A 25,000-nucleotide genomic window follows, 5' to 3' on the forward strand; every position below is an offset into this window, starting at 1 on the left:
CATCCCAAACAATCTTCCTCAGCATCACCTTGACACTTCCAAAAGGTTTGCATTTACTTCTCTCTCTCTCTCTCTCTCTCTCTCTCTCTCTCTCTCTCTCTCTCTCTCTCTCTCTCTCTCTCTCTCTCAGGTAACATATCAACCCTTTTAATATATGGGTCTAGTTTGGTTCCACTTCTCTCCATTGAACCTTTGCAATCAAAATGTCAAATTAGAATACCCCCTTTCTATTGCTGGCATGTCCGATCTCACCCTATCCCCGGTTTAACCAGCTGACAAAATTGATGATTAATGTCAACTTTCAAAACTAACCTTTTCAATAATCTTTTCTGGTTTCTTTTCGAGTGGATTTTGCATTATACTATACTCCAGATATGAAACAATTTTAACTGAACATTTCTTGCACAGTCAACATCCAGATTATCTGTCTTGTTACATTTATAAAAATGGCTTAACGTCTGTTTAATTCTTGTCTTCCCTATTGAATAGCTTCGCTTTTATTAAACAATGACATGTATGCAAAGATTATTAATAAATAGTGAATGAGAGTGGTGAAGATTAGTCCATATTTTTCCGTTATGTCGGTTTGCTTTTGACAGTTCCCCATACTGAAGATTTAAACATTTGAAAAGGTAATGGTCTGTTCCCTTGCATAACCAATAAGCCATGGGAAGGACAGTGTCTGCCGTTTCTCTCGATGAGCAATTTCCTGAAAATCTTCGACCTTAGAATACTCAGGACTTGTGAGGAAACGTTCAGAAAGCAATTGCAAAATACGACTTTGTATTCAGTTGCTAACATAAAACCATTGCAGAAGTATGACCTTGTATTCAGTAGCTAACCTACAGCATTTGCAGAAGTATGACTTTGTATTCATCTAGTTACTAACTTAGAATCTAAATGTGTTTTTATAAAACATATATTGATTGAAATTAATCAAAGATCCCTTTTTCAGCACCTCTGGGCTAAGATGTGCCCCATGTGTAGCTTCTGAGAGTAGATGTCCCAATTCTGCTAAGGAAGGGGAATGTCCGTACGGTATAGTCACCGATATTTGCGACTGTTGCTTCGTGTGTGGCCAGGTGAGTAAGATTTTAATTGTCTTGAAATAAAACTAATAACTAATCATAAATTTTCTCTGTCAGATTACAGTAAAATTGAGTTATGGTTTACTTGTTTTATAAGTGTAGTGTTCATAGTGCAGATTTTAATCTTTCTGACCTTTATCTTTAGATTATAGGCATCTATTAGTTTTGTAGTGAAAAACGTATGTAATTATTCGTATTTGACCTGGGAGTGAAAGTCTGATTGATTATTGGGAAAATGCAGTTGTTTTTGCGTGAGTTTTCAGTTAAAAATTATTAGATTTATAAAAATTGTGATACCTCATAATGTAAAATTGAAATTATTAATGATTTAATAATACATTTACAAAGAAAACAATTACTATCTTAAAAGAACATTAAAATTCAGCTATTCATAATTGCAATTTTTCATCTTCATAGTATATATAAGATAAGTTTAATGTAAAGAATCCTTAATTTAACGATAGCCTTTTCCACCGAAGGTTCTCTGTTATCAAATCAAAGTTGGGTTGTTTAGAGATAAGGGGTATCCTATCCTACCCCTAGTGATTACATTATTGCGTTTACTTTAATACTTTGTTATAAGTGGGGTGTTGCTGATATCACACTTTATCCAATAAAACTATACCTGTATACCAGGGGGACCATGATAAAAGGGTGTGGTGGCCTATCGGAACGTCCCTGTCTGGAGTTTCTTGTAGTGCCTGTAACCTCACCATCCTTGTAAGCTAAGTCAGACGGGGGTTTTGAGTAGAACCTATTTGTCTGCTTTCTGAGTCATCAGCAGCCATTGAAGTTGCCTGGGCGCTGATCATATGAATATTATGTCCTTTGCCTCTGCCATCCATGAGTGGCCTTTAAACCTAAACCTTCGCCTTCCAGGGTCCTGGTGACAAATGCGGAGGCTTCTGGAACGTTGACGGGAAATGCGGAACCGGTCTCGAGTGCGTCTCCCCGCAGGCGGATATGTGGGGATTTGAGGGCATATGCAAAGCAGTCGAAGATACGCCCACGACTAAAGAATCCTCCACAGCAGATCCAGACGGCAATATGGTAGAGCCAACAGAGGAAACAACTACAGAATTAAAGGAGTCTTTGATTGTTCAGGCCCTCAAGCAGTAAAGAAGCAATCACAGACGAGGAAGCAAAAGGTTTTAGATGGCTAAATTGGGTAATACAGGTGCAAGGCAGGGTCACTTCTTCGATTGGGGCTGGCGAGATCTTCTTCTGACTCGGGAGCCAATTACGGAACACTTTTCTGAAGAAAATCCAGGATTTGGTTGTTCAGATTTCATATTCTTAATTTTTAGTCTATTCTAGAGGTAACTAAGAGACGTCTTTTTATTATATTTTACAAAATTTCGAAAACATAACAGGTTTGGTTAAATTTTTTGGTCCATTCTCCAGTAGAAGTAACTAAGGGACATGATTTGATTATATTTTACAAATTTCGGAAACATGACTCAGGCGTTAAGAAGCAAAACCACTGATAAATCTGCAATTATGAATTCGATCAGTAGCTGTTGACCAATGAATAAAAATTATAGATTATCACAATAATTCATCATATTTTGTAACAAGTTTACATTTTCCTTGACCTTCGCTGAGGTCATTGTAGAAAACACATCACGTCTCACTGTCCCTGTCCGTTCTGTGATGTTTCACGTTCCATTTTCCCGATTCTTTCATTTGTTTTCCTATTACTTGTCCTCTTTCCTTCATTTCCTATTATTCATCCTCTTAGAACTGGTCACATTACAGCTCTCAGAGGAACAAATGATCTGAATATCTTTTTCATAGTAATTCCCATTATTTGTGTAATCTTGTTAGCCACACTCGGTAGCATTCTTGTTTTACGTCTTAGGTTACAGTTGATTGTATGAACTTTATCTGTGTATATAGATCAGATAAAAATCCTTGTCCTGTACATTCGAAATAAATTATATTCTGCGATAGATCTCGTTTCTGTATCATAACTGCCATCACTAATTTGGTTCAATTATTATTATTATTATTATTACTATTATTATTATTATTATTATTATCATTATTATTATTATTATTATTACTACTACTAAAACTGCTACAGTACTACTACTACTACTACTACTACTACTACTACTACTACTAGTACTACTACTACTACTACTACTACCTAAGCTACAACCGTAGATCGAAAAACAAGGCTCAAACAAGGAATATAGCCTAGTGAGGAGAGGAAATGAATAAATTATATGAAAAATAATAAACAATTAAGATAAAATATTTTAAGAACAGTAACAACTTCAAAAGAGATCTTTCACAGATAACTATAAAAAGATACTTATGTTAGCCTGTTCAATATATATATAAAAAAAAAAAAACATTTACTGCAAGTTTGAACTTTTGAAGTTCTACCGATTCAACTAACTATCCGATTGGGAAGATCTTTCCACAACTTGGTCATAACTGAAATAAATCTTCTAGAACACTGTGTGGCCTAGTATTGAGCCTCATGATGAAGAAGGCTAACATACTCACCTTATATAAACTACTCTCAGCAACCAAGAGAGAGAGAGAGAGAGAGAGAGAGAGAGAGAGAGAGAGAGAGAGAGAGAGAGAGAAATTGGGCATATGGCCCGTCGTTGGAGCCCGGTAGGTGATTCAGCACCGATTTGAGAGATCTACGGTTTAGGGTGGAGGTTAAACATGGAGACCGGGACTGGAATACTTTGTTGTTACGGCGACGGTCTAGGTGTATTATGCAACTTCAAGGAAACGGTGACGTCAGCAGATAGGTTAAATCCAAAGGAAACCACAAGTTTCACAACGATCAAAGGAATTTTCCTAGAGGTAGAGTTGCTAAGCGTAAATATTACCAAAACAATTCATTCTTCAAATGCTTCCTTACTATTTATAGAATAAACGAGGGAGTTACATAAATGACGGTGCCTAATACTGAAATATAACGTCATTGTTGACAGGATTTCCCCACGAACTCCAGTCTGAATGTAAACACTCAATTGTTCAGTTCAAGGTCGGCAGCTGCTATCCCGACCACCAGGCAACGCCTATAACAAGAACAGCCGTTATCGACCCCGTCCGTGTCTTGCTACAGGCAAGGTGATTTAAAATCAACAAACCAACCGATTAACCATTTGTTGTCTCGACGGCGTCCTCCTAAGAAGGTGACACATTAAGCTCCTGCGTCCACAGTCTAGGGATATTCGTGCGTGAATTATCTTCGCAATGGCTTCATCCGCATCGCTTCTACTGCTCCTGTGTATTTCATTGGCAGCTGTCACGTAAGTCAAGTTCTAATCATTTGTTGTGATTTTACTGTCTCATTATCAAAGGCTTTTTCATAGCCCACAAATGCCATCAAAAGTGGATTTCTATATTCTACACATTGCTGTACAACATGTCTCAAAATGAAAATATGGTCAGTGCAACTTCTACCTTTTCGAAATCCTGCTGGTTCATCTATATATTTTTATGACACCTGGCGTAAGTGTGATGCCTCTGTAATTATTGCAGTCAGTTAGATTTTCTTTTTTTCCACTATCACACTAAGCTCTCATTCATCAGGTTTTGCCTCTTCACGCCACATTCTACGAAATAATCTTGTAAGTATTCTGGGAGTCACTTCCTTTTCGGCCAGTATCATCTCGGCAGTTATTCCATCGTATCCAGGGGTTTTCCATCTCCTGAGTTTTTTTAATGATAGCTTTGACTTCAAACAGCGAATTCATTCATGGGCACATCCAGGTCTTTCTCGGCTTCAGGTATATCAATCAAATTATTCCTTTCGTATCTCCTATCCATGACCTCACTAAAGTGTTCCATCCAACGTTGCCTTTCTTCATCTTTTGTTGTTATAACAGATCCATCTCTCTTTTTGATTGGTATATGCTTCATCTTTGCCTAAGTAGAGATTTCATTAATTATTCTATAAGCAATTCTTAGACTATAGCCACTCAGTGAATTCATAGCTTTGTCAGCCGCATCTGCTTAACGTTTGTAATACAAAACAGCCTTTGAGGGCCTTTATACTTTATTCTTGTACTCCAGCATGACTTTATTCAGTTGCTAACCCATAGCAATTGCAGAAGTATGACTTAGTATTCAGTTGCTAAATTAAAGCAATTCCAGAAATATGATTTGCTATTCAGTTGCTAACTCAAAGCAAATGCAGGACTATGACTTTGTATTTAGTTGCTAACTTAAAGCAATTCCAGAAGTATGAATTCCAGAAGTATGATTTTCTTTTCAGTTGCTAACTTAAAGCAATTCCAGAAGTATGATTTTCTTTTCAATTGGTAACTCAAAGCAATTCCAGATGTGTGACTTTGTAATCAGTTGCTAACTTAAAGCAATTCCAGAGGCATGACTGTATTCAGTTCCTAACTTAGAGCAATTCCAGAAGAAGGACTTTGTATTCAGTTGCTAACTTAAAGCAATTCCACAAGTATGACTTTGTAATCAGTTGCTAACTTAAAGCAATTCCAGAAGTATGACTTTGTAATCAGTTGCTAACTTAAAGCAATTCCAGAAGTGTGACTTTGTAATCAGTTGCTAACTTAAAGCAATTCCAGAAGTGTGACTTTGTATTCAGTTGCTAACTTGAAGCAATTCCAGAAGTGTGAATTTGTATTCAGTTGCTAACCTAAAGCAAATGCAGAAGTATGACTGTATTCAGTTACTAACTTATAATCTAAAACTATTTTTTGTGAAACAAATATTGATTTAAGTTAATCAAAGATCCCTTTTTCAGCACCTCTGGGCTAAGATGTGCCCCATGTGTAGCTTCTGAGAGTAGATGTCCCAATTCTGCTAAGGAAGGGGAATGTCCGTATGGTATAGTCACCGATATTTGCGACTGTTGCTTCGTGTGTGGTCAGGTGAGTAGGATTGGAATTGTCTTGAAATAAAACTAATAACTAATCATAAATTTTCTCTTTCAGATTACGCTAAAATTGAGTCATGGTTTTCTTGTTTTATAAATGTATGATTCATAGTGCAAATTTTAATTTTTTTTACCTTGATTTTTTAATTATGGGCATCTATTTATTTTGTAGTGAAAAACGCATGTAATTAATCGTATTTGATATGGTATTGAAACTCTGATTGCTTACGGGGGAAAAAATCGGTTATTTTTGTGCAAGTTTTCCGTCAAGTGGTATTCCTAGACTTATAATAATCATGTAGTATAACGTAAAATTAAAATTACTAAGTCTGGATCATGTTCATAAAACACATTTATTGATAAATTAATAACATTTACAAAAATATCAAAGACTTTTTTTTTAACAAACACTCATCCAATTATGATTGCAACATTTCATCATGGTATATGCAACATAAGATCCCTTTTTCCACTGAAGGTTCTTCTCTGTTGTCAAGTCAAGGTTGGACTGTTTATGTTTTATTATTTATCCTATCCCTGGTGATTACATTATCGCGTTTACTTTAATAATTCATCATGAGCGTGATAGCGCTGATATCACACTTTCTTTATCCCATAAAAACTATACCTCTATACCTAGTGCATCATGATAGAGGGGTTGTTGTGGCCCTGTCTGGTGATAGCCGGACTGGGGCTCGAGTCCCGTTTAAGCTCGATAGTTTCTTGTAGTGTTTGCAACCTCACTATCCTTGTGAGCTAAGTTGGATGGGGGTTTTGTGTAGAGCTTATAGGTCTACTTTCTGAATCATCAAGTTGGATGGGGTTTTTGTGTAGATATTATAGGTCTACTTTCTGAATCATCAAGTTGGATGGGGGTTTTGTGTAGAGCTTATAGGTCTACTTTCTGAATCATCATGTTGGATGGGATTTTGTGTAGAGCTTATAGGTCTACTTTCTGAATCATCAAGTTGGATGGGGTTTTGTGTAGAGCTTATAGGTCTACTTTCTGAATCACCAAGTTGGGTGGGGTTTTGTGTAGAGCTTATATGTCTACTTTCTGAATCAAGTTGGATGGGGTTTTGTGTAGAGCTCATAGGTCTACTTTCTGAATCATCAAGTTGGATGGGGTTTTGTGTAGAGCTTATAGGTCTACTTTATGAATCATCAAGTTGGATGGGGTTTTGTGTAGAGCTTATAGGTCTACTTTCTGAATCATCATGTTGGATGGGATTTTGTGTAGAGCTCATAGGTCTACTTTCTGAATCATCAAGTTGGATGGGGTTTTGTGTAGAGCTTATAGGTCTACTTTATGAATCATCAAGTTGGATGGGGTTTTGTGTAGAGCTTATAGGTCTACTTTCTGAATCATCATGTTGGATGGGATTTTGTGTAGAGCTCATAGGTCTACTTTCTGAATCATCAAGTTGGATGGGGTTTTGTGTAGAGCTTATAGGTCTACTTTATGAATCATCAAGTTGGATGGGGTTTTGTGTAGAGCTTATAGGTCTACTTTCTGAATCATCAGCAGCCATTGAGGTTGCCTGGCCGCTGATCATATAAATATTATGCCCCTTCCCTGCCATTCATGAGCGGCCTTTAAACCTAAACCTTCGCCTTGCAGGGTCCTGGTGACAAATGCGGAGGCGTTTGGAACATTAAAGGGAAATGCAGAACCGGTCTCGAGTGCGTCTCCCCGCAGGCGGATATGTGGGGATTTGAGGGCATATGCGAAGCAGTCGAAGATACGCCCACGACTAAAGAATCCTCCACAGCAGATCCAGACAGCAATATGGTAGAGCCAACAGAGGAAACAACTACAGAATTAAAGGAGTCTTTGATTGTTCAGGCCCTCAAGCAGTAAAGAAGCAATTACAGACGACGAAGCAGCAGGGTGTAGATGCTTAAATTGGGTAATACAGGCCAAGGACAGAGTAATGTTACTTTAAATTTCAGTTATACGAAATACTTATTGATATTGTCCTAGTCCTTTCACATTAGGCGCTTACAATATTCATAGAAGGATAGGGCGAAATAAGAATAAAACTTGAGGGCACATCAAGAAAGTGGAAGGTCACAAAATGTATGGAGGTAAATCATTATTATTGAACTATTAGTTTATAGATAATCTAGGAATATCTGCATTGTTTGATTTAAATACCATCCAACCCTGGTTCTTGAATGTAAATTCTTACCTTTAATGTAAAAAAAACTAAAAATTGCAAAAAAAAAAAATACTCGCGGAAAATTGCAAACAAAATTTAAAATTGCAAAAAAAAAAAACTCACTGAAATTGCAAAACAAATTCTGTAAATTGCAAAACAAAACATCAATGAAAATTACAAATAAGATTTCGATATGTATGAGACTGTGTATAACATAATAATTGATAATTCTTTGTAGAATCTAAACACTTGTATTTTTTTTTTTTTACGAATATCCTGCAGGTTTTTATTGGTGAGGGTGTTCTATTGTTTTTCATGCCTTACTTTCCTGATTCTTTCATATTTTCATTTCCTATAACTTTTCCTCTTTCCTTCATTTCCTATCATTCATCCTCTTAGAACTGGTCATATTACAGCTCTCGGAGGAACCAAAGATCTGAATATCCTTTTCATAGTAATTCCCATTATTTGTGTAATCTTGTTAGCCACACTCGGTAGCATTCTTGTTTTACGTCTTAGGTTACAGTTGATTGTATGAACTTTATCTTTATACAGATCAGATAAAAATCCTTGTCCTGTACATTCGAAATAAATTATATTCTGCGATAGAACTTGTTTCTGTGTACATTATTATTATTATTATTATTATTATTATTATTATTATTATTAGCTAAGCTACAACCCTAGATGGATAAGCAAGATGCTTTAAACCCAAGTGCTCCAACAAGGAAATTATCCCAAAGAGGAATGGAAACAAGGAAATAAATAAACTAAAGAAGAAATAATGAACAAAGAAAATAAAATATTTTAAGCAAAGTAACAACGTTAAAATAGACCGGTCATAAATAAACCTGAAAAACACAAGAAGACGAGAAATAAGATAGAATAGTGTGCCCGAGTGTGCCCTCAAGCAAGAGAGCTCTGCGGTCTACCTCAAGACAGTGGAAGGCCATGGTACAGAGGCTATGGCAGTATATTGCACATAGTGTTGCCGTTTAAAAATCCTATTTCAATCTAACAAAGAGTTTGACAATATTGAAACAAAGAATCAACAGATGAAGGATAATCATCCAATTTTAGTAATGAAGTGATATGACGGATTTTGTGTCACTAGTAAAACCTGCAACGCAATAGCTATAACCAACACTAGTGATTGGTATAGTGATGTAACGGATAGCTGATTGTATGCCATGAGCATAATCAGTGTTTGAATTATGTATGGCTGATCCAAGAAGAGCAACCAGTCTAGCATTTCTGAGAATGGAGAAAGCTGATGAAAAGCTTACGACTTGAATGTTGGATTTTGTTATTTTGATAAGTATCAAAACAACTTGGATGATAGATGAAGAATGTAACCCTTCTTCTTTCGACCTTATTAGCTAGGCTTACTATACAGGAGGGTCAGCTGCTCGAGTCAATTTTATCCACCTATTTCTATTCCTTGCATCTTCTTCCCCAAGTCCCTCCTCACCACATCCATCCATCTGATCCGCTGACGTCCCCAGACTCCTCCCAATCACTGCCATGTTCTTAACTCTCTTGACTATTCCACCTCTGTCTTTAGTTTATTAGGAGACATTTTGTCTCGAACAAAAAGAACAAGTTTCTCCATTTTTGGATACTGCCAAACGTAAAAAGTAGAACAGGAAGGAAAGGCGATAATAAGTTATGTTATTAACTGACAAATATTCAAACTTCTCTGAATGTTTATTGTAACTGAACTGTATAGCAAAGTATAAATGAATATTTGTGTATAAATAACACACATATTATTATTATTATTTGCCAAGCTACAACCCTAGTTGGAAAAGCAGGATGCTATAAGCCCAAGGGCCCCAACAGGGAAAATAGCTCTGTGAGGAAAGGAAATAATGAAATAAACTACAAGAGAAGTTTAAGAGCAATAACAACATTAAAATATTTTTTTTTCATATATAAGCTATAAAAACTTCAAAATAACAAGAGGAAGAGAAATAAGATAGAGTAGCCTGTCTGAGTGAACCCTAAAGCAAGAGAACTCTACCCCAAAACAGTGGAAGACCATGGTACAGCGGCTATGGCACTACCCAAGACTAGAGAATAATGATTTGATTTTGGAGTGTTCGCCCAGAGTAGGTTCTTACCATAGCTAAAAAGTGTCTTCTACCCTTACCAAGAGGAAAGTAGTCATTGAACAACTACGGTGCAGTAGTTAAACCCTTGAGCGAAGATGAATTGTTTGGTAATCTGTGTTGGCAGATGTATGAGGACGGAGAAGAATGTAGAAAGAATAGGCCAGACTATTCGGTGTATGTGTGGGCAAAAGGACAAATGAGCCGTAGCCAGAGAGAGGGATCCAATGTAATACACTCTAGCCCGTCAAAAGGGCAATAAACTAATACATACACACACACATACACACACACACACACACACACACATATATATATATATATATATATATATATATATATATATATATATATATATATATATATATTGATGGCTGTCTTTTTCTTTTAAAAGAGGTACTTCAAAAAAAAATTTCCCTTCGAACTCTGAGCAAGATTTTCGGGATGAAATAGCTTTCTCCATGCCAGTCTCCATCCTTGTTGAGATCCACCAGTGTCGACTCACTACCAGGTCGATAATTTGAAATTTAGGACAATAGAGGTATAGTCATTTAACGAAAAGCTCTGGCGCTCAGAAACAAAACTAGGACTTAGAGACCACTTTTTTCAATATATATATATATATATATATATATATATATATATATATATATATATATATATATATATATATATATATATATATATATATATATGACCCGATTTAGGTCGTATTAAGGGGGGTTCAACTTCACGTCTTGGGGAAACCAAGATAGAGACAATATTTTTGATGGCTAACACTATTATGAGAGAGGGTAGGATCATGCACTAATGAAATTCGAATTGTTAATTTTCCACAGCTGCTATATTCTATTTAAGCTACAAGGGCGGCCCTTAATTATCATTACGTTACTTTACTAATAACAAGAACCCTCAGAGAAATGGTACTTGTTGGCACTCATTCTGGCACCCGTGACCTGAACGTATAGGTCTAACCACTCACGCCTCCCGACCTTAACTGACTCAAAAACTATGGGCAGTTCAGCGCCCACCTTGGCCTTTCTATGGCCTGATCGATGATTGGTCGTTTTGACCGAAAGTCTTATGAAGAACCAATAGAGAGAGATTTTGGTGACGCTAACTTTTAACGAACATTTTTGAGTGCTCAAAAGCCAAGCCGATAACGACATTCTCAAAGTGGCACCCAGCCACATTGTAACGGTCTTTCCTTTAACAAAGAAAACAATTCCGTTGACATTCACTTATTCCACAAAGTAACAACCTGACTGTGCTCAGCTCATCACTCCCTTCCCAAATTTTTACGTCCCGTAAAATTCACACTTATCAGATTTTTTTCTCAAACATTTTTTTTTTCTCTCTCTCTTTTTCACTGAACACAATCTTTCTTTTTCCACTAGATGTTGCCTCTGAGTACCACTCTCTTCGGGAGCATGCAAACATTAAAATTAAATACCTAAACCAAATCAAAGGGCCTTTTTGGCGTGTTACAATTGCAAGTTACACAAAGATGAATATCACGCCCACAATAGATCATACAGAAACACAAAATCAGGTTTAAACACATCGTCATCGAAATTTGGAGCACAAAATCAGAAAAATAATAATGTTTCAAATGCAATAAAATTTCATAAGGACCAACAATCATCACATACACAAATTAAAGAAAATGATAAAAAATCAAGAGAAATCAAAATGTATAACTTCCAATCCCAGCACTCTTTGATCCATTTACCATTATAAGGAAACCATTTCTAACCATCCGTGACACTGCAATAAAGAGCAAACTCAAACAGTGAATAATAATAAAAAGAAAAACATACTTATTAATAACCGAGCAATATTAATTCTCCTGAAAAACAAAAACATAAGTAATGATGTTCAATTTTCAACCCATGATTAATAATTACCTGTAATAGCACTGAAAACCTCCACAGAGAAATGAAATTCTTTAAATACAGTATAACACAAACAATGGAAGACCATACATAAAACCATTGGTAATAGCAAAATTGGTACCAACACAAAACAATGAAATTTGAATTATTTCCAACATAACATAAATGCAACAGAAATTTCTCAGTATGATAAATGATATACTCGTGATATGCTTAGAACAAAACCAAAAAAAAAAACGAAACAAAATTTAATTCATCTTTTCACAAAACACTCGTAATGAACATACGTAAAAGACCTAATTTTTATGACCTCAATCACCTCGTGGTAGACATTATCTCAAGACCCACGTCCTGTCGCACTCTCTCGTGCTTGAAGGACGGCACGGACACATGCTTGTGTCACTTCCTCACTTCCCTACCTGTCCCCTTGGGGAATGGACCTTTGACGTCCATATGCACTCCATTAACTTAAAAGGTACTACCGACCATGTTCTGGCCCATGGTACCACATGCTTTTGGTTACTCATTGAGTTACACACATGAAACTTATTGATAAACCTAATTCCTTAAAAATACTGACACTCTTGCCATCCTTAGGGGAACTTCCTATACCCACATGCCACGCACAAGCTCTTACATCAATTACACAGATGACTTTCTCTACCAAAGGGGGAAGGAAAAACAACGATAGATCAACTTCCATCTTCCATGAAGAACACACCCTTCCACCTGCGCAAAAAATCCGGGAAATTTGATCTCCTACCTCATTCATACACTCATTCACAGGGCTCAGTCACGGGGGCATTCATTCCCTCTCTCTTCCTCCGTAGTCGTCAAGCTCTTCCCGTTTTCTATGCGCTCCATCCACAGGTCTACTTGAACCTAATTTCTTTCGTTGTCGTTCCTTCAGCTTCCGTAGAGTTGATACATCCGTTCTTCGTCGTAGGATCACTGAGCCCGTGTGTGGGCTCTGGCCGTTGTAAGCACCGTGCGCTCCTACGTTTTGCGGGCATCCATAACGAGCAGGTCTTCACCATCGTTACACACATGATTCCACTTCTATTCCAAGACGGGAATAACATTCCAACTTCCATTGTCGGGAGCGGTGGTGAGGGGTGCTGCTCCGCCCCTCCTCCTCCTTATGCCCTCCCTGGGAAGACGAACTACCCTCGCTGGTAGGTGGGCATCCCCTACTGCTCACTGGGGGAGCATCTAGCTCCCTTCCCCCACACTCTGGGGCAAAGACGGCTCGCTGACTCCATGGCACTTCTGTCCCCAGTCCTTGCGGTCTGACGGACGGCCCGCGGGACCGTTAGTCCCCTTCCCGCGTTGTCTTCCCCTTCCTGCGTCGTCTTCCCCTCCCTCTCGTTGGTACAGGGGAAACATGATTTCTTCTGCCGACGCTGTCTTCTTTTTAAACAGCTTTCAGATGGTGGTTTGTGGCCTGACATCCATAACACTATCGCTGTTCATCGTAGGGCCATAAAGGCCGTAGGTGGCCATCTGTTAGTACCACCCCTCAGTTCCAACAACCGCCAGTCGCCACATACTACCTCTCAGACCTCTGCCTCTTCGAGGTTCTTCTACAAGCGTCCCATTCTGGGAAGGTTGTCGATGTCGGTTGGGTGCCGGGCTGCCTCTTGGTTGTGTATCTGCTATCATGTGCGTTGAGAAACGTTCACCGAGTACCGGGCATACACGAGCTACACTTCATTTCACCCCTCTCTCTCTCCGTCACTGCCACTCGACGTCGAACTTCTCGTGTTAACCATTGTCACTAGTCTCTTTTGTTTCCACTTTTTCAAAAATCTCACGTCGGCTAAAATCACTTAGCACAGACGATCGTTAATTACCCCACAACACCTGACACCATTTAATATGACCCCACACCTGACACCATTTAATATGACCCGATTTAGGTCGTATTAAGGGGGGTTCAACTTCACGTCTTGGGGAAACCAAGATAGAGACAATATTTTTGATGGCTAACACTATTATGAGAGAGGGTAGGATCATGCACTAATGAAATTCGAATTGTTAATTTTCCACAGCTGCTATATTCTATTTAAGCTACAAGGGCGGCCCTTAATTATCATTACGTTACTTTACTAATAACAAGAACCCTCAGAGAAATGGTACTTGTTGGCACTCATTCTGGCACCCGTGACCTGAACGTATAGGTCTAACCACTCACGCCTCCCGACCTTAACTGACTCAAAAACTATGGGCAGTTCAGCGCCCACCTTGGCCTTTCTATGGCCTGATCGATGATTGGTCGTTTTGACCGAAAGTCTTATGAAGAACCAATAGAGAGAGATTTTGGTGACGCTAACTTTTAACGAACATTTTTGAGTGCTCAAAAGCCAAGCCGATAACGACATTCTCAAAGTGGCACCCAGCCACATTGTAACGGTCTTTCCTTTAACAAAGAAAACAATTCCGTTGACATTCACTTATTCCACAAAGTAACAACCTGACTGTGCTCAGCTCATATATATATATATATATACAGGGATATTTTTCATGTCGGAGCCCTTAGGCTTATAGCATCCTGTTTTGCCATCTAGGGTTGTAGCTTAGATAATAATAATAATAATAATAATAATAATAATAATAATAATAATATAAATGCGTTGTAAGATGTTTGACTGATACTGCGGAAGTGTTTTGAACAGATGGGTTCAACCCCGATTTCGTAATTTCAGTATCAGTATAGCAATGCTTATTGTGTGCTTATTCATTTCTCAAGACACCTTGTTAGGTGAAATCGGTTAATATTGAGGGCATGTAAATCAATAGAAGTAAAAGAACACGGAATATCCTGTCTTGAAGTTGATAACATATCTCTCGACACATATTCATAAGATATATATATGTTTGGATAGAGTACGTATCTCGCGTGCTCCCTCTATTTAATATTTGCCTCTCGCTAACAGACTCACCTAACGTTACAACGTTTGTTGAGAGAGAGAGAGAGAGAGAGAGAGAGAGAGAGAGAGAGAGAGAGAGAGAGAGAGAGATTGGGCAAATGACCTGTCGTTGGAACCTGGTAGACCAATCAGCACCGAAATGAGTAAGCTACGGTTCAGGGTGAGGATTAAACACGAATGAGACCGTGATTGAAATACTTTGTAGTTACGGCCACGGTCTAGGTATATCATGCAAATGTTATCGTCAAATCACAACTTCCAGGAAACTGTGACGTGAGCAGATAGGCTGAATCCAATTTAAACCGGAACATACATAGGAATTTTCCTAGAGGTAGAGTTGCCAAGCGTATATATTACCAAATCTATTTATTCTTTAAATCCTTTCTGACGGTTTAAAAAAAGGGGGGGGGGAGTTACATAAATGACGACGCCTAATACTGAAATACAACGTCATTGTTGACATGGTCTCCCCACGAACTCCGCCCTAAACGTAAACACTCAATTGTTCGGTTCAAGCTCGGCAGCTGCTAGCCTGACAAAGGAACGCCTATAACAAGAGGCGCCGTTACCGACTAACCATTCGTTGTCTCGACGGCGTCCTCCTCAGCAGGTTATACATTAGTCCTACGTCCGCGGTCTAGGTATATTCGTGCGTGAAGATTCTTCGCCATGGCTTCATCCGCTTCGCTTCTACTGCTCCTGTGCATTTCATTGGCAGCTGTCACGTAAGTCAAGTTTTAATAATTTGGGTAAATATATGATACTATAATTTCTTGGCCAAAAACATGAACCACATATTTTTCCTACTCAATATCTTGTGTTTTATGCATTTCTGGCCTTGATTGTTGGGGCAAACCACCCGTTCATGAGTTTTTAGACCCCCTTGTAAAGACAATTATGGGAGATCCCAGTGGGAAACCGGTTTTTTTTGGGGGGGGAAATGTCATAAACGAGTGATTTTCAGCAATAATAATGGTCAGAAATGCAAAATAAGCCCAAGATAACCAATTGGAAAAATATATGGTTCGTGTAAATGGTTGAAAATAGGTCAAAAGGTGATTATTTATCTTTTGGGATTTGTAAATGGGTACAGAACTTAACAAACCCACCTAGCCTAGCCTAGAACTTCCCAGGTCACGATCCCTAGTCGGGGGGCAAGCGGCCCCCCCCCCCCCCGGACCCCACTTCCCAGGTCACAACCGCTAGCCGGACACCCCCTTCCCACCCAGGTCACGAACTAAATCACAAATAAATCCTTATATTATGAAAAATTAAATCGCAAATAAATCCTTCCATTATGAATAAGTGAATCACAACTAAATCCTTACCTTATGATTGACATCGTCGCCTTTTTTGTTTTCTTGGCAATCGTTACAAAAGCTTTGCAGTAGAAAATGTGCTGGCCTTCCCGGAAAATTAAGTCAGAATCGGACCATTCAGGCATTATTTCGCTGTCATTTTTTTTTTAAAATTTCACATGAGTAACAATACCTATACACTGAACGGAGAGAGTTTCCATCATAACCAATTGCCGACATAAACGAAATTACACTAAATTTCGAAATAGATTGATGTGCTTCCCTTAGTTCACTCTTCGAGACATCGTTACGAGATGGTGGTTAACTTAAAACTGAAGGCGAAAGTAGGAAATGAAATGGCTGTTGTAGAACAACATCCGGGAACTTATGATGAAGTAATTATAAGCTGTTAATTGGTTTAAAAAAAAAAACCACCTGACAAATACGTCATTGTAAATGCACAGAAAGCTCCGCTATCCATGGGAAAACACATGCGCAGTAAGTTCCCTTCAGTCTCTCAAATGTAAACAATGGACTTAGAGTAAAAAAACATACTTCACATTTAAATTGACTTATATGTAAGTTATTATGCCCCAGCCCCCAATAAACACTTATAGAGAAAAACACCGAACTAGCCAACACTCATCCATTTCTCATAGCTAATTTCATTTTCGCTAGTAATTAAACTATCATATATTAACCATAATTTGTTGTGATGTTACTATATCTCATAGGTTATTATGCATTGTGTATCCTATTGTATAGATAAGGGAAAATGTTAGTTTCATGTAGAAAATACGAACATTTGTTGTGATCATACTAGCTTTGTCTCATAGATTATCATGTATCTTATCATTATATAGATAAGTAAACATGTTAGTTTCACGTTGAATATACGAAAATCAACGATAACATAAAAGTACAATGAACAGTAGATTTATTTGTTATCTGTAACATCCGAAATGCCTTGACGACAAACTTTAAGAAATTACGAGAAGAAATAAATATTTAAATGGACAAATAAGTGGGAATGGGAAGATAGTAATATTGATTAAATTTCTAATCTTGATGGAGGATATTTTAAAGGCTTGTTTGGGCTTCCATTTAAAACAGACATTACTGTCACTGTGTCGAAACGAAGTGATTAGTAGACATCAAATACTCATACGTGACTGTTATAACTGAATAAGTAAAATTTTAGGCTACAGTTGAAAGGATGAACAGCCCAGAGCAGCAGAAAAAAAAGTAGGAAGCTTGAAAGCCAAGGGAACGACAGACTACCTCGTAAGTGACTGGGGATCATGTTCATTTTTTATTCCTTCGGGAAAAGCTTACATGACAGTCTGCTAACAAAAGTTTATTCCATGAAAGAAAGCTTACAATGATAGAGTGCTATCAGGAAATTCACATAGTCTTTTATATATTCACCTAGTCTTTTATCTATTTATTTTTATTTTAGAGTTTCTGGACTGACCTGCGCGTCGTGTGAAACTGTCAGGTGCGCAAGTCCTGAGTCACTTAACTGCCCTCTTGGGGCTGTGGAGAGGCAGTGTGGATGCTGTTACGAATGTCGTAAGGTTAGTATCTCTCTCTCTCTCTCTCTCTCTCTCTCTCTCTCTCTCTCTCTCTCTCTCTCTCTCTCTCTCTCTCTCTCTCAAATAAAAACTAGTAATATAATGGCAGTTATCTTCAATATATGGCATGCAAAATTGGAATTCATCATGAAAATAGCTTGCCGAGTTCTTGGGTACAGTTAGACCCAAGAATTCTTGGCATACAACGGTCTGGAAGTGCACCTTGTTACACCCCTATTGAGGGGCGAGTAACCAAATGTAAGTTCAAAGAAAGATGACGCTAGCGGTCGGCTGGGCTACATACAGGAACCCTCCGCTCAGTAATGGTGTGATAGGGTGCACTTCCTTAGAGCGAGGTGTGCCACGAAATAGTGTTTCCAACTGTACCCGTGAGATATCATTTAGCAAAACCATTTTTTTAAATAGTATCTTATGTTTCGAAAATGTTCTATATACTATCATTCAATGGGGGTTTCAAATGCAAGAACGAATCTTACATTCAGTGGCCACTTTCCTCTTGGTAAGGGTATAAATGACTCTTTAGCTATGTTGAGCAGCTCTTCTAGGAGAAGGACACTCCAAAATAAAACCAGTGTTCTCTAGTCTTGGGTAGTGACATAGCCTCTGTACTATTAACTTCCACTGTCTAGGGTTAGAGTTCTCTTGCTTGAGGGTACACTGGGGCACACTATTCTATCTTATTTCTCTTCCTCTTCTTTTGTTAAAGTTTTTATAGTTTATATAGGGAATGTTTATTTTAATGCTACTGTTCTTAAAATACTTTAGTTTCCCTTGTTCCCTTTTCCCACTGGGCTATTTTCCCTGTTGGAGCACCTGGGCTTATAGCATCCTGCTTTTCCAACTAGGGTTGTAGCTTAGCAAGTAATAATAATAGATAGTAACCCACACCCGCTCCTTCCAGGCCGAAGGCGAAGAGTGTGGTGGCAGCTACAACATCTTTGGCACCTGCGCTGAAGGGCTGATCTGTGATGGAGGACGAGGCTGGAGGAGACCAGGTCATTGCAAGACCCAGGAACAGCTGGAGAGCGACCGAACGTCTACCACTAGTGGTACCAGTACCACCACCCCCAGTGGTCCTCTGTGGGAGTAGAGAGAGACCGTTTAACTGTTCTAAGGCCGGTTTACACGGTCGAACGCGGTTCGACAGTCAAGTGTTGAAATGATGTTCGAACGTGTGAACAGGGTATTTGGTTGTCGAACACGTTCGTCAAGCGGTTCGAAGAAAGTCTGTTCTCGCCTGACTTTCGTGGGCGGGGCTTCATTGTCCACAAACCTCATGCATTTGTGACTGAATCCACCGCTTCGAACCGTTTGACAAGCAGGTTCAACAAACGGGTTCGACGAACCGTTCGACCGTGAAAACCCCGTTTAAGAGAGGTTGGATGGAAAATATCCACAAGAGGGGCTTTGGTGAAAAGATGGGCTACTGGCATTGTTGATCCTTTATGCCACAGATATGCATTTTAATTTTACCAGCCGAGCAATCAGTTTCTACCAGTAATGTCTCCTTTTGGTATGTAAAGTTATATAATAATGCTTTTGGCAGTTATTGATTTAACATGTTTGAAATTATCAAAGATTTTATTAATTCGGATTTTTGTTTTATTTTCTTGTGGGTTATATATTGTGTATATCAGTAATTTGAATGAAAGACAGATTAGAAACTAGTTAACCAAGTACCTTGGATGGTTTTTTGTTATGTAATCTCTGACAAGAAAGTTATTCAAATCCGGTGTTTTGTAAACAACCCTACAAATAAGACAGTGCTTAAAAATTATCAAACATCTTTGCCGGACAGGAAAGACTTGGAAATGAAATGTGAACTTGAAATAAATCTTATATGTTAATCATATACACTAAGAAAACTACTTCATACTGTTTTGTCGAAGCCTAAATTATCATATAATTGACAAATTGAAAGTTTTCAAGCTTCACAACTTTCATAGTAAGAGATGCTAGGAAAAAAAGAACGAAAAATCTTAAAAGCAACTTATACTTTTGTTTTACCGGAATGAATCTCGTATGAAACAACTATTTAAAAGTCGCTCATGAATGGCAGAGGCAAGGTGACATTGTCCCAGCAATCAGGACAATGCCCTAGAGACTGGCCATATATTATAGGATCAGGGCCCAAGCCTCCTCTCCACCCAAGCTAGGACCAGGGAGAGCCAGGCAGTGGCTGCCGATGACTGGGCAGATAGACCTATAGGCTCCCCCAAACCCCCCACCCTTAGATCACAAGGATGGTAAGGTTGCAGACGCTAATGGCACTAACGAGTCTGAGCGGGACTAGCAAACACCAGGCAGAGACGTTACCAATCAGGCCACAGCAACCTCTGGGAGCAATTATACTTTTACTTTCTTCCATATCCTTTTCACATAAAGGTTAAAAGATGACTGGTTTCAGTTCCGGTTCCATCTGAATAGATGCTCACCAGAACGTCAGCCGGGCAAGCCCAACCCCCCACTGTGGTGCCCTACCACAGCAGAAGCCTCCCCAGTAAAACTCGCGGTCCTGGGCGGGGATCGATCTCTTGCCATGCGAATTGCTAGGCAAACACGTTACCACTGTACTATTTTATTCAGGATGTCAAATTGTATTTTCTTCGTTAGTCATTAATTACTGTCGTCGAGTTCCTTTTCCTTAGTGTCACTAGTGCACATAAACCAGTCAAGCGATGTCATGTGCATCACAGTGATTAATTCAAAGAGATATTCATGATTTGTATTATTGTTGCTACAGCATTTTAGCAGATACGTAAGTATCAGGAAACGTTCACAGGATAGATTGTAAGTATCAAGAAACGTTCACAGGATAGATTGTAAGTATCAAGAAACGTTCACAGGATAGATTGTCAGTATCAGGAAACGTTCACAGGATAGATTGTCAGTATCAGGAAACGTTCACAGGATAGATTGTCAGTATCAGGAAACATTCACAGGATAGATTGTAAGTATCAGGAAACGTTCACATGATAGATTGTAAGTATCAGGAAACGTTCACAGGATAGATTGTAAGTATCAGGAAACGTTCACAGGATAGATTGTAAGTATCAGGAAACGTTCACAGGATAGATTCTCATAGTTCACACTTTTTATTTCATCCCCCATCAATGTTATTTTGGTTTTAATCTTAGTAAAGGAAGTATATTATCAAGAAAACTATTTTAAAATGATATATTTCCTTATATGAATAAACTGAAACGCTTTGACCTTGTAAGTTAATTCTTGAAATTACAGTATTATCTTTTGGTGGCCGTATGAAGAGATAAGAAATCTATTTTTTTAATGGAGAATACATTCAGAAAACGTCATACTAATTAAAAACTGATAAAAATTAGAGACTTAATCAGGTTGCAGCAAAAGTAAATACTTGTAGAAATACTGTTTCTTGCATAAAAAAACAAAAATAAATGTTTTATCAGGAAAGTCATTTAAAAAAAAATTAAAGTACCGTCTAAAGAGACTACGCTTATATAAATTAGACTTATCAGGATGTAACAAGAAAGTATATTTCCTAAATCAAAAATATTATATCTGAGGTTATCTTGGCCTGAAAGAAATGGATCATCTGCTTTCTAAGAAAACTATCGGAAATAAAATCATAAGATACATTTTCTCCTGTCCAGTTAAAAAGAAAAAAAAGTTTCTGGAGTAGATCTCACACACACACACACACACACACACATATATATATATATATATATATATATATATATATATATATATATATATATATATATATATATATATATACACTAGGATATTTTTCGATGTTGGAGCCCTTAGGCTTATAGCATCCAAGGCCAATATATTGGCCTTGATAGCATCCAGTTTTTCAAACTCGGGTTGTATCTTAGCTAGTGCTTAATAATAATGTATGCGTGTTAGGGCAACTCTTGATATCGAGCACATTCGAGAGAACGTGCCACATACAGATGAGGCGTTGTAAAGGGTTGGACTGCTGATAGTATTTTGCGCAGATTTCTAAAGCGACTGATGTTGACGAAGATGGGTTCAACCCCGATTTCGTAATTTCAATATCAATATAGCAATGCTTATTGTGTGCTTATTCATTTCTTAAGACACCTTGTTAGGTGAAATTTGTTAATATTGAAGACATGTAAATCAATAGAAGTGAAAGAACACATAGAATATCTTGTCTTCAAATTAATAATATATCTCTCGTCACATATTCATAAAACATATGTATGGATAGAGTGCGTATCTCGCGTGCTCCCGTTATTTAATATTTGCCTCTTGCTAACACTCACCGTATGTTACAACGTCTGTTGAGAGAGAGAGAGAGAGAGAGAGAGAGAGAGAGAGAGAGAGAGAGAGAGAGAGAGAGAGAAATTGGGCAAATGACCTGTCGACTGACGTTGGAACCTGGTAGGCCATTCAGCACCGAAATGAGTAAGCTACGGTTCAGGATGAGGATTAAACACCAATGAGACCGTGACTGCAAAAATTTTTATGGTTACAGCCACGGTCTAGGTATATCATGCAAATGTTATCGTCAAATCACAACTTCCAGGAAACTGGGACGTGAGCAGATAGGCTAAATCCAATTTAAACCGGAACATACATAGGAATTTTCCTAGAGGTAGAGTTGCCAAGCGTAAATAATACCAATATCATTTATTCTTTAAATCCTTTCTGACGGTTTGAAAAAAAAGGGGGAGTTACATGAATGACGACGCCTGATACTGAAATACAACGTCATTGTTGACATGGTCTCCCCACGAACTCTGCCCTAAATGTAAACACTCAATTGTTTGGTTTAAGCTCGGCAGCTGCTATCCTGACAAGGGAACGCCTATAACAAGAGGTGCCGTTACCGACTAACCAACCCTACGGGCCAACCAAGGGAAAGGCCCATGCCAACAACAAGTGTTGGCTTTAATACCCCAAGAAGAAGAAGAACGACTAAACCATTCGTAGTCTCGACGGCGTCCTCCTAAGCAGGTTATACATTAGTCCTACGTTCGTGGTCTAGGTATATTCGTGCGTGAAGAATCACGCCATGGCTTCATCCGCATCGCTTTTACTGCTCCTGTGCATTTCATTGGCAGCTGTCACGTAAGTCAAGTTTTAATAATTTGGGTAAATATAAATTTATGATACTATAATATCTAGCCAAATACATGAACCATATATTTTTCCTACACGATATCTTGTGTTTTATGCATTTCTGACCTTGATTATTGGGGCAAACCACCCGTTTATGAGTTTACAGACCCCCTTCGAGAAGGTAAAGAGAATTATGGGAGACCCCAGTGGGAAATCGGTTTTTTTTTGGGGGGGAAATGTCATAAACGAGTGATTTTCAGCAATAATAATGGTCAGAAATGCAAAATAAGCCCAAGATAACCTGTTGGAAAAAATATATGGTTCATGTAAATGGTCGAAAATAGGCCCAAACGTGATTATTTAACTTTTGAGATGTGTAAAAGGGTACAGAACCTAATAAACCCACCTAACCTAACCTAGTAGTTCCCAGGTCACGACCCAGGAACCCCCTTCCCAAGTCACAACCCCTAGTCGGGGGGGGGGGGGGAAGTCCCCTGGACCCCCTTCCCAGGTCCCAACCGATAGCCGGACACCCCCTTCCCAGATCACAAACTAAAATTAAATCACAAATAAATCCTTAGATTATGATAAAGTAAATCACAAATAAATCCTTACCTTATGATTAACATCGTCGCCTTTGTTTTTTATTCTTGGCAATCGTTACAAAAGCTTTGCAGTAGAAAATGTGCTGGCCTTCCCTGAAAATTAAGTCTGGATCGGATCATTCAGGCATTATTTTGCTGTCATTTTTTCAATTTCACATGAGTAACAATACCTATACACTGAACGGAGAGCGTTTCCATCATTACCAATTGCCGACATAAACGAAATTACACTAAATTTCGAAATGGATTGATGTGCTTCGCTTAAGTTCACTCTTCGTGACATCTTAACGAGATGGTGGTTAACTTGAAACTGAAGGCGAAGGTAGGAAAAAAAATGCCTGTTGTAGAACAACATCCGGGAACTTATGATGAAGTAATTATAAGCTGTTAATTGGTTTAAAAAAAAAAAACCACCTGACAAATACGTCATTGTAAATGCACAGAAAGCTCCGCTATCCATGGGAAAAACGCATGCGCAGTAAGTCTCCTTCAGTCACTCAAATGTAAACAATGGACTTAGAGTAAAAAACATACTTCACATTTAAATCGACTTATATGTAAGTTATTATGCCCCAGCCCCCATTAAACATATAGAGAAAAACATCAAACTAGCCAACAGTCATCCATTTCTCATAGCGAATTAATTTTCGATGGCAATTAAACTATCATATATTAACCATAATTTGTTGTGATGTTACTATGTCTCATACGTTATTATGCATTGTGTATCCTATTGTATAGATAAGGGAAAATGTTAGTTTCATGTAGAAAATACGAACATTAGTTGTGATCGTACTAGCTTTGTATCCTAGATTATCATGCATCTTATCATTATATAGATAAGTAAACATGTTAGTTTCACGCTGAATATTTGAATTCACCTAGTCTTTTATCTATTTATTTTTATTTTAGAGTTTCTGGACTGACCTGCGCGTCGTGTGAAACTGTCAGGTGCGCAAGTCCTGAGTCACTTAACTGTCCTCTTGGGGCTGTGGAGAGGCAGTGTGGATGCTGTTACGAATGTCGTAAGGTTAGTACTCTCTCTCTCTCTCTCTCTCTCTCTCTCTCTCTCTCTCTCTCTCTCTCTCTCTCTCTCTCTCTCTCTCTCTCTCTCTCAAATAAAAACTAGTAATATAATGGCAGTTATCTTGAAAATATGCCATGCCAAATTGGAATTCATCATGAAAATAGCTTGCTGAGTTTTTAGGTACAGTTAGACCCAAGAATTTCTGGCACGCCATGGTCTGGAAGTGTACCTTGTCACACCCTTACTGCGGGGCGAGTAACCAAATGTAAGTTCAAAGAGAGATGACATTAGCGGTTGGCTGGGCTACATTAAGGAACTCGCCACTCAGTAATGG

General features: G+C 38.3%; 2 protein-coding genes and 1 long non-coding RNA gene across 3 annotated transcripts in view; all 3 read left to right on the top strand.

The window, feature by feature from the left end:
- The window catches only part of LOC137616996 (venom protein 302-like), a 13,782-nt gene extending 11,084 nt beyond the window's left edge, over window positions 1-2,698 (top strand). Inside the window, exons 2-3 of the mRNA XM_068346857.1 lie at window positions 956-1,082; window positions 1,968-2,698. Coding sequence (XP_068202958.1) covers window positions 956-1,082; window positions 1,968-2,207 — 367 coding nt within the window. The 3' untranslated portion in view covers window positions 2,208-2,698. The remainder of the gene's footprint in view (window positions 1-955; window positions 1,083-1,967) is intronic.
- A 1,096-nt stretch (window positions 2,699-3,794) lies between these two features.
- LOC137616997 (single insulin-like growth factor-binding domain protein-2) lies at window positions 3,795-8,693 on the top strand. Its single transcript, XM_068346858.1, has 3 exons — window positions 3,795-4,369; window positions 5,839-5,965; window positions 7,592-8,693. Exons 1-3 carry the CDS (start codon window positions 4,314-4,316, stop codon window positions 7,829-7,831), a joined length of 423 nt encoding a protein of 140 aa, XP_068202959.1. The 5' UTR covers window positions 3,795-4,313; the 3' UTR covers window positions 7,832-8,693.
- A 14,076-nt stretch (window positions 8,694-22,769) lies between these two features.
- LOC137616998 (uncharacterized) overlaps window positions 22,770-25,000 on the top strand; it is a 2,967-nt gene continuing 736 nt past the window's right edge. The window contains exons 1-2 of the long non-coding RNA XR_011039542.1: window positions 22,770-23,043; window positions 24,552-24,669. This is a non-coding gene — a long non-coding RNA (uncharacterized lncRNA). The remainder of the gene's footprint in view (window positions 23,044-24,551; window positions 24,670-25,000) is intronic.

Source organism: Palaemon carinicauda, chromosome 23, assembly GCF_036898095.1.
Source record: "Palaemon carinicauda isolate YSFRI2023 chromosome 23, ASM3689809v2, whole genome shotgun sequence".
Taxonomy (NCBI): domain Eukaryota; kingdom Metazoa; phylum Arthropoda; class Malacostraca; order Decapoda; family Palaemonidae; genus Palaemon; species Palaemon carinicauda.

Coding starts and splice junctions, on each gene's coding strand:
- LOC137616997 (XM_068346858.1), top strand. CDS start 4,314: ATGGCTTCATCCGCATCGCTTCTACTGCTCCTGTGTATTTCATTGGCA. Junction 4,370..5,838: donor ATTTCATTGGCAGCTGTCAC/GTAAGTCAAGTT, acceptor TCCCTTTTTCAG/CACCTCTGGGCTAAGATGTG. Junction 5,966..7,591: donor GTTGCTTCGTGTGTGGTCAG/GTGAGTAGGATT, acceptor TTCGCCTTGCAG/GGTCCTGGTGACAAATGCGG.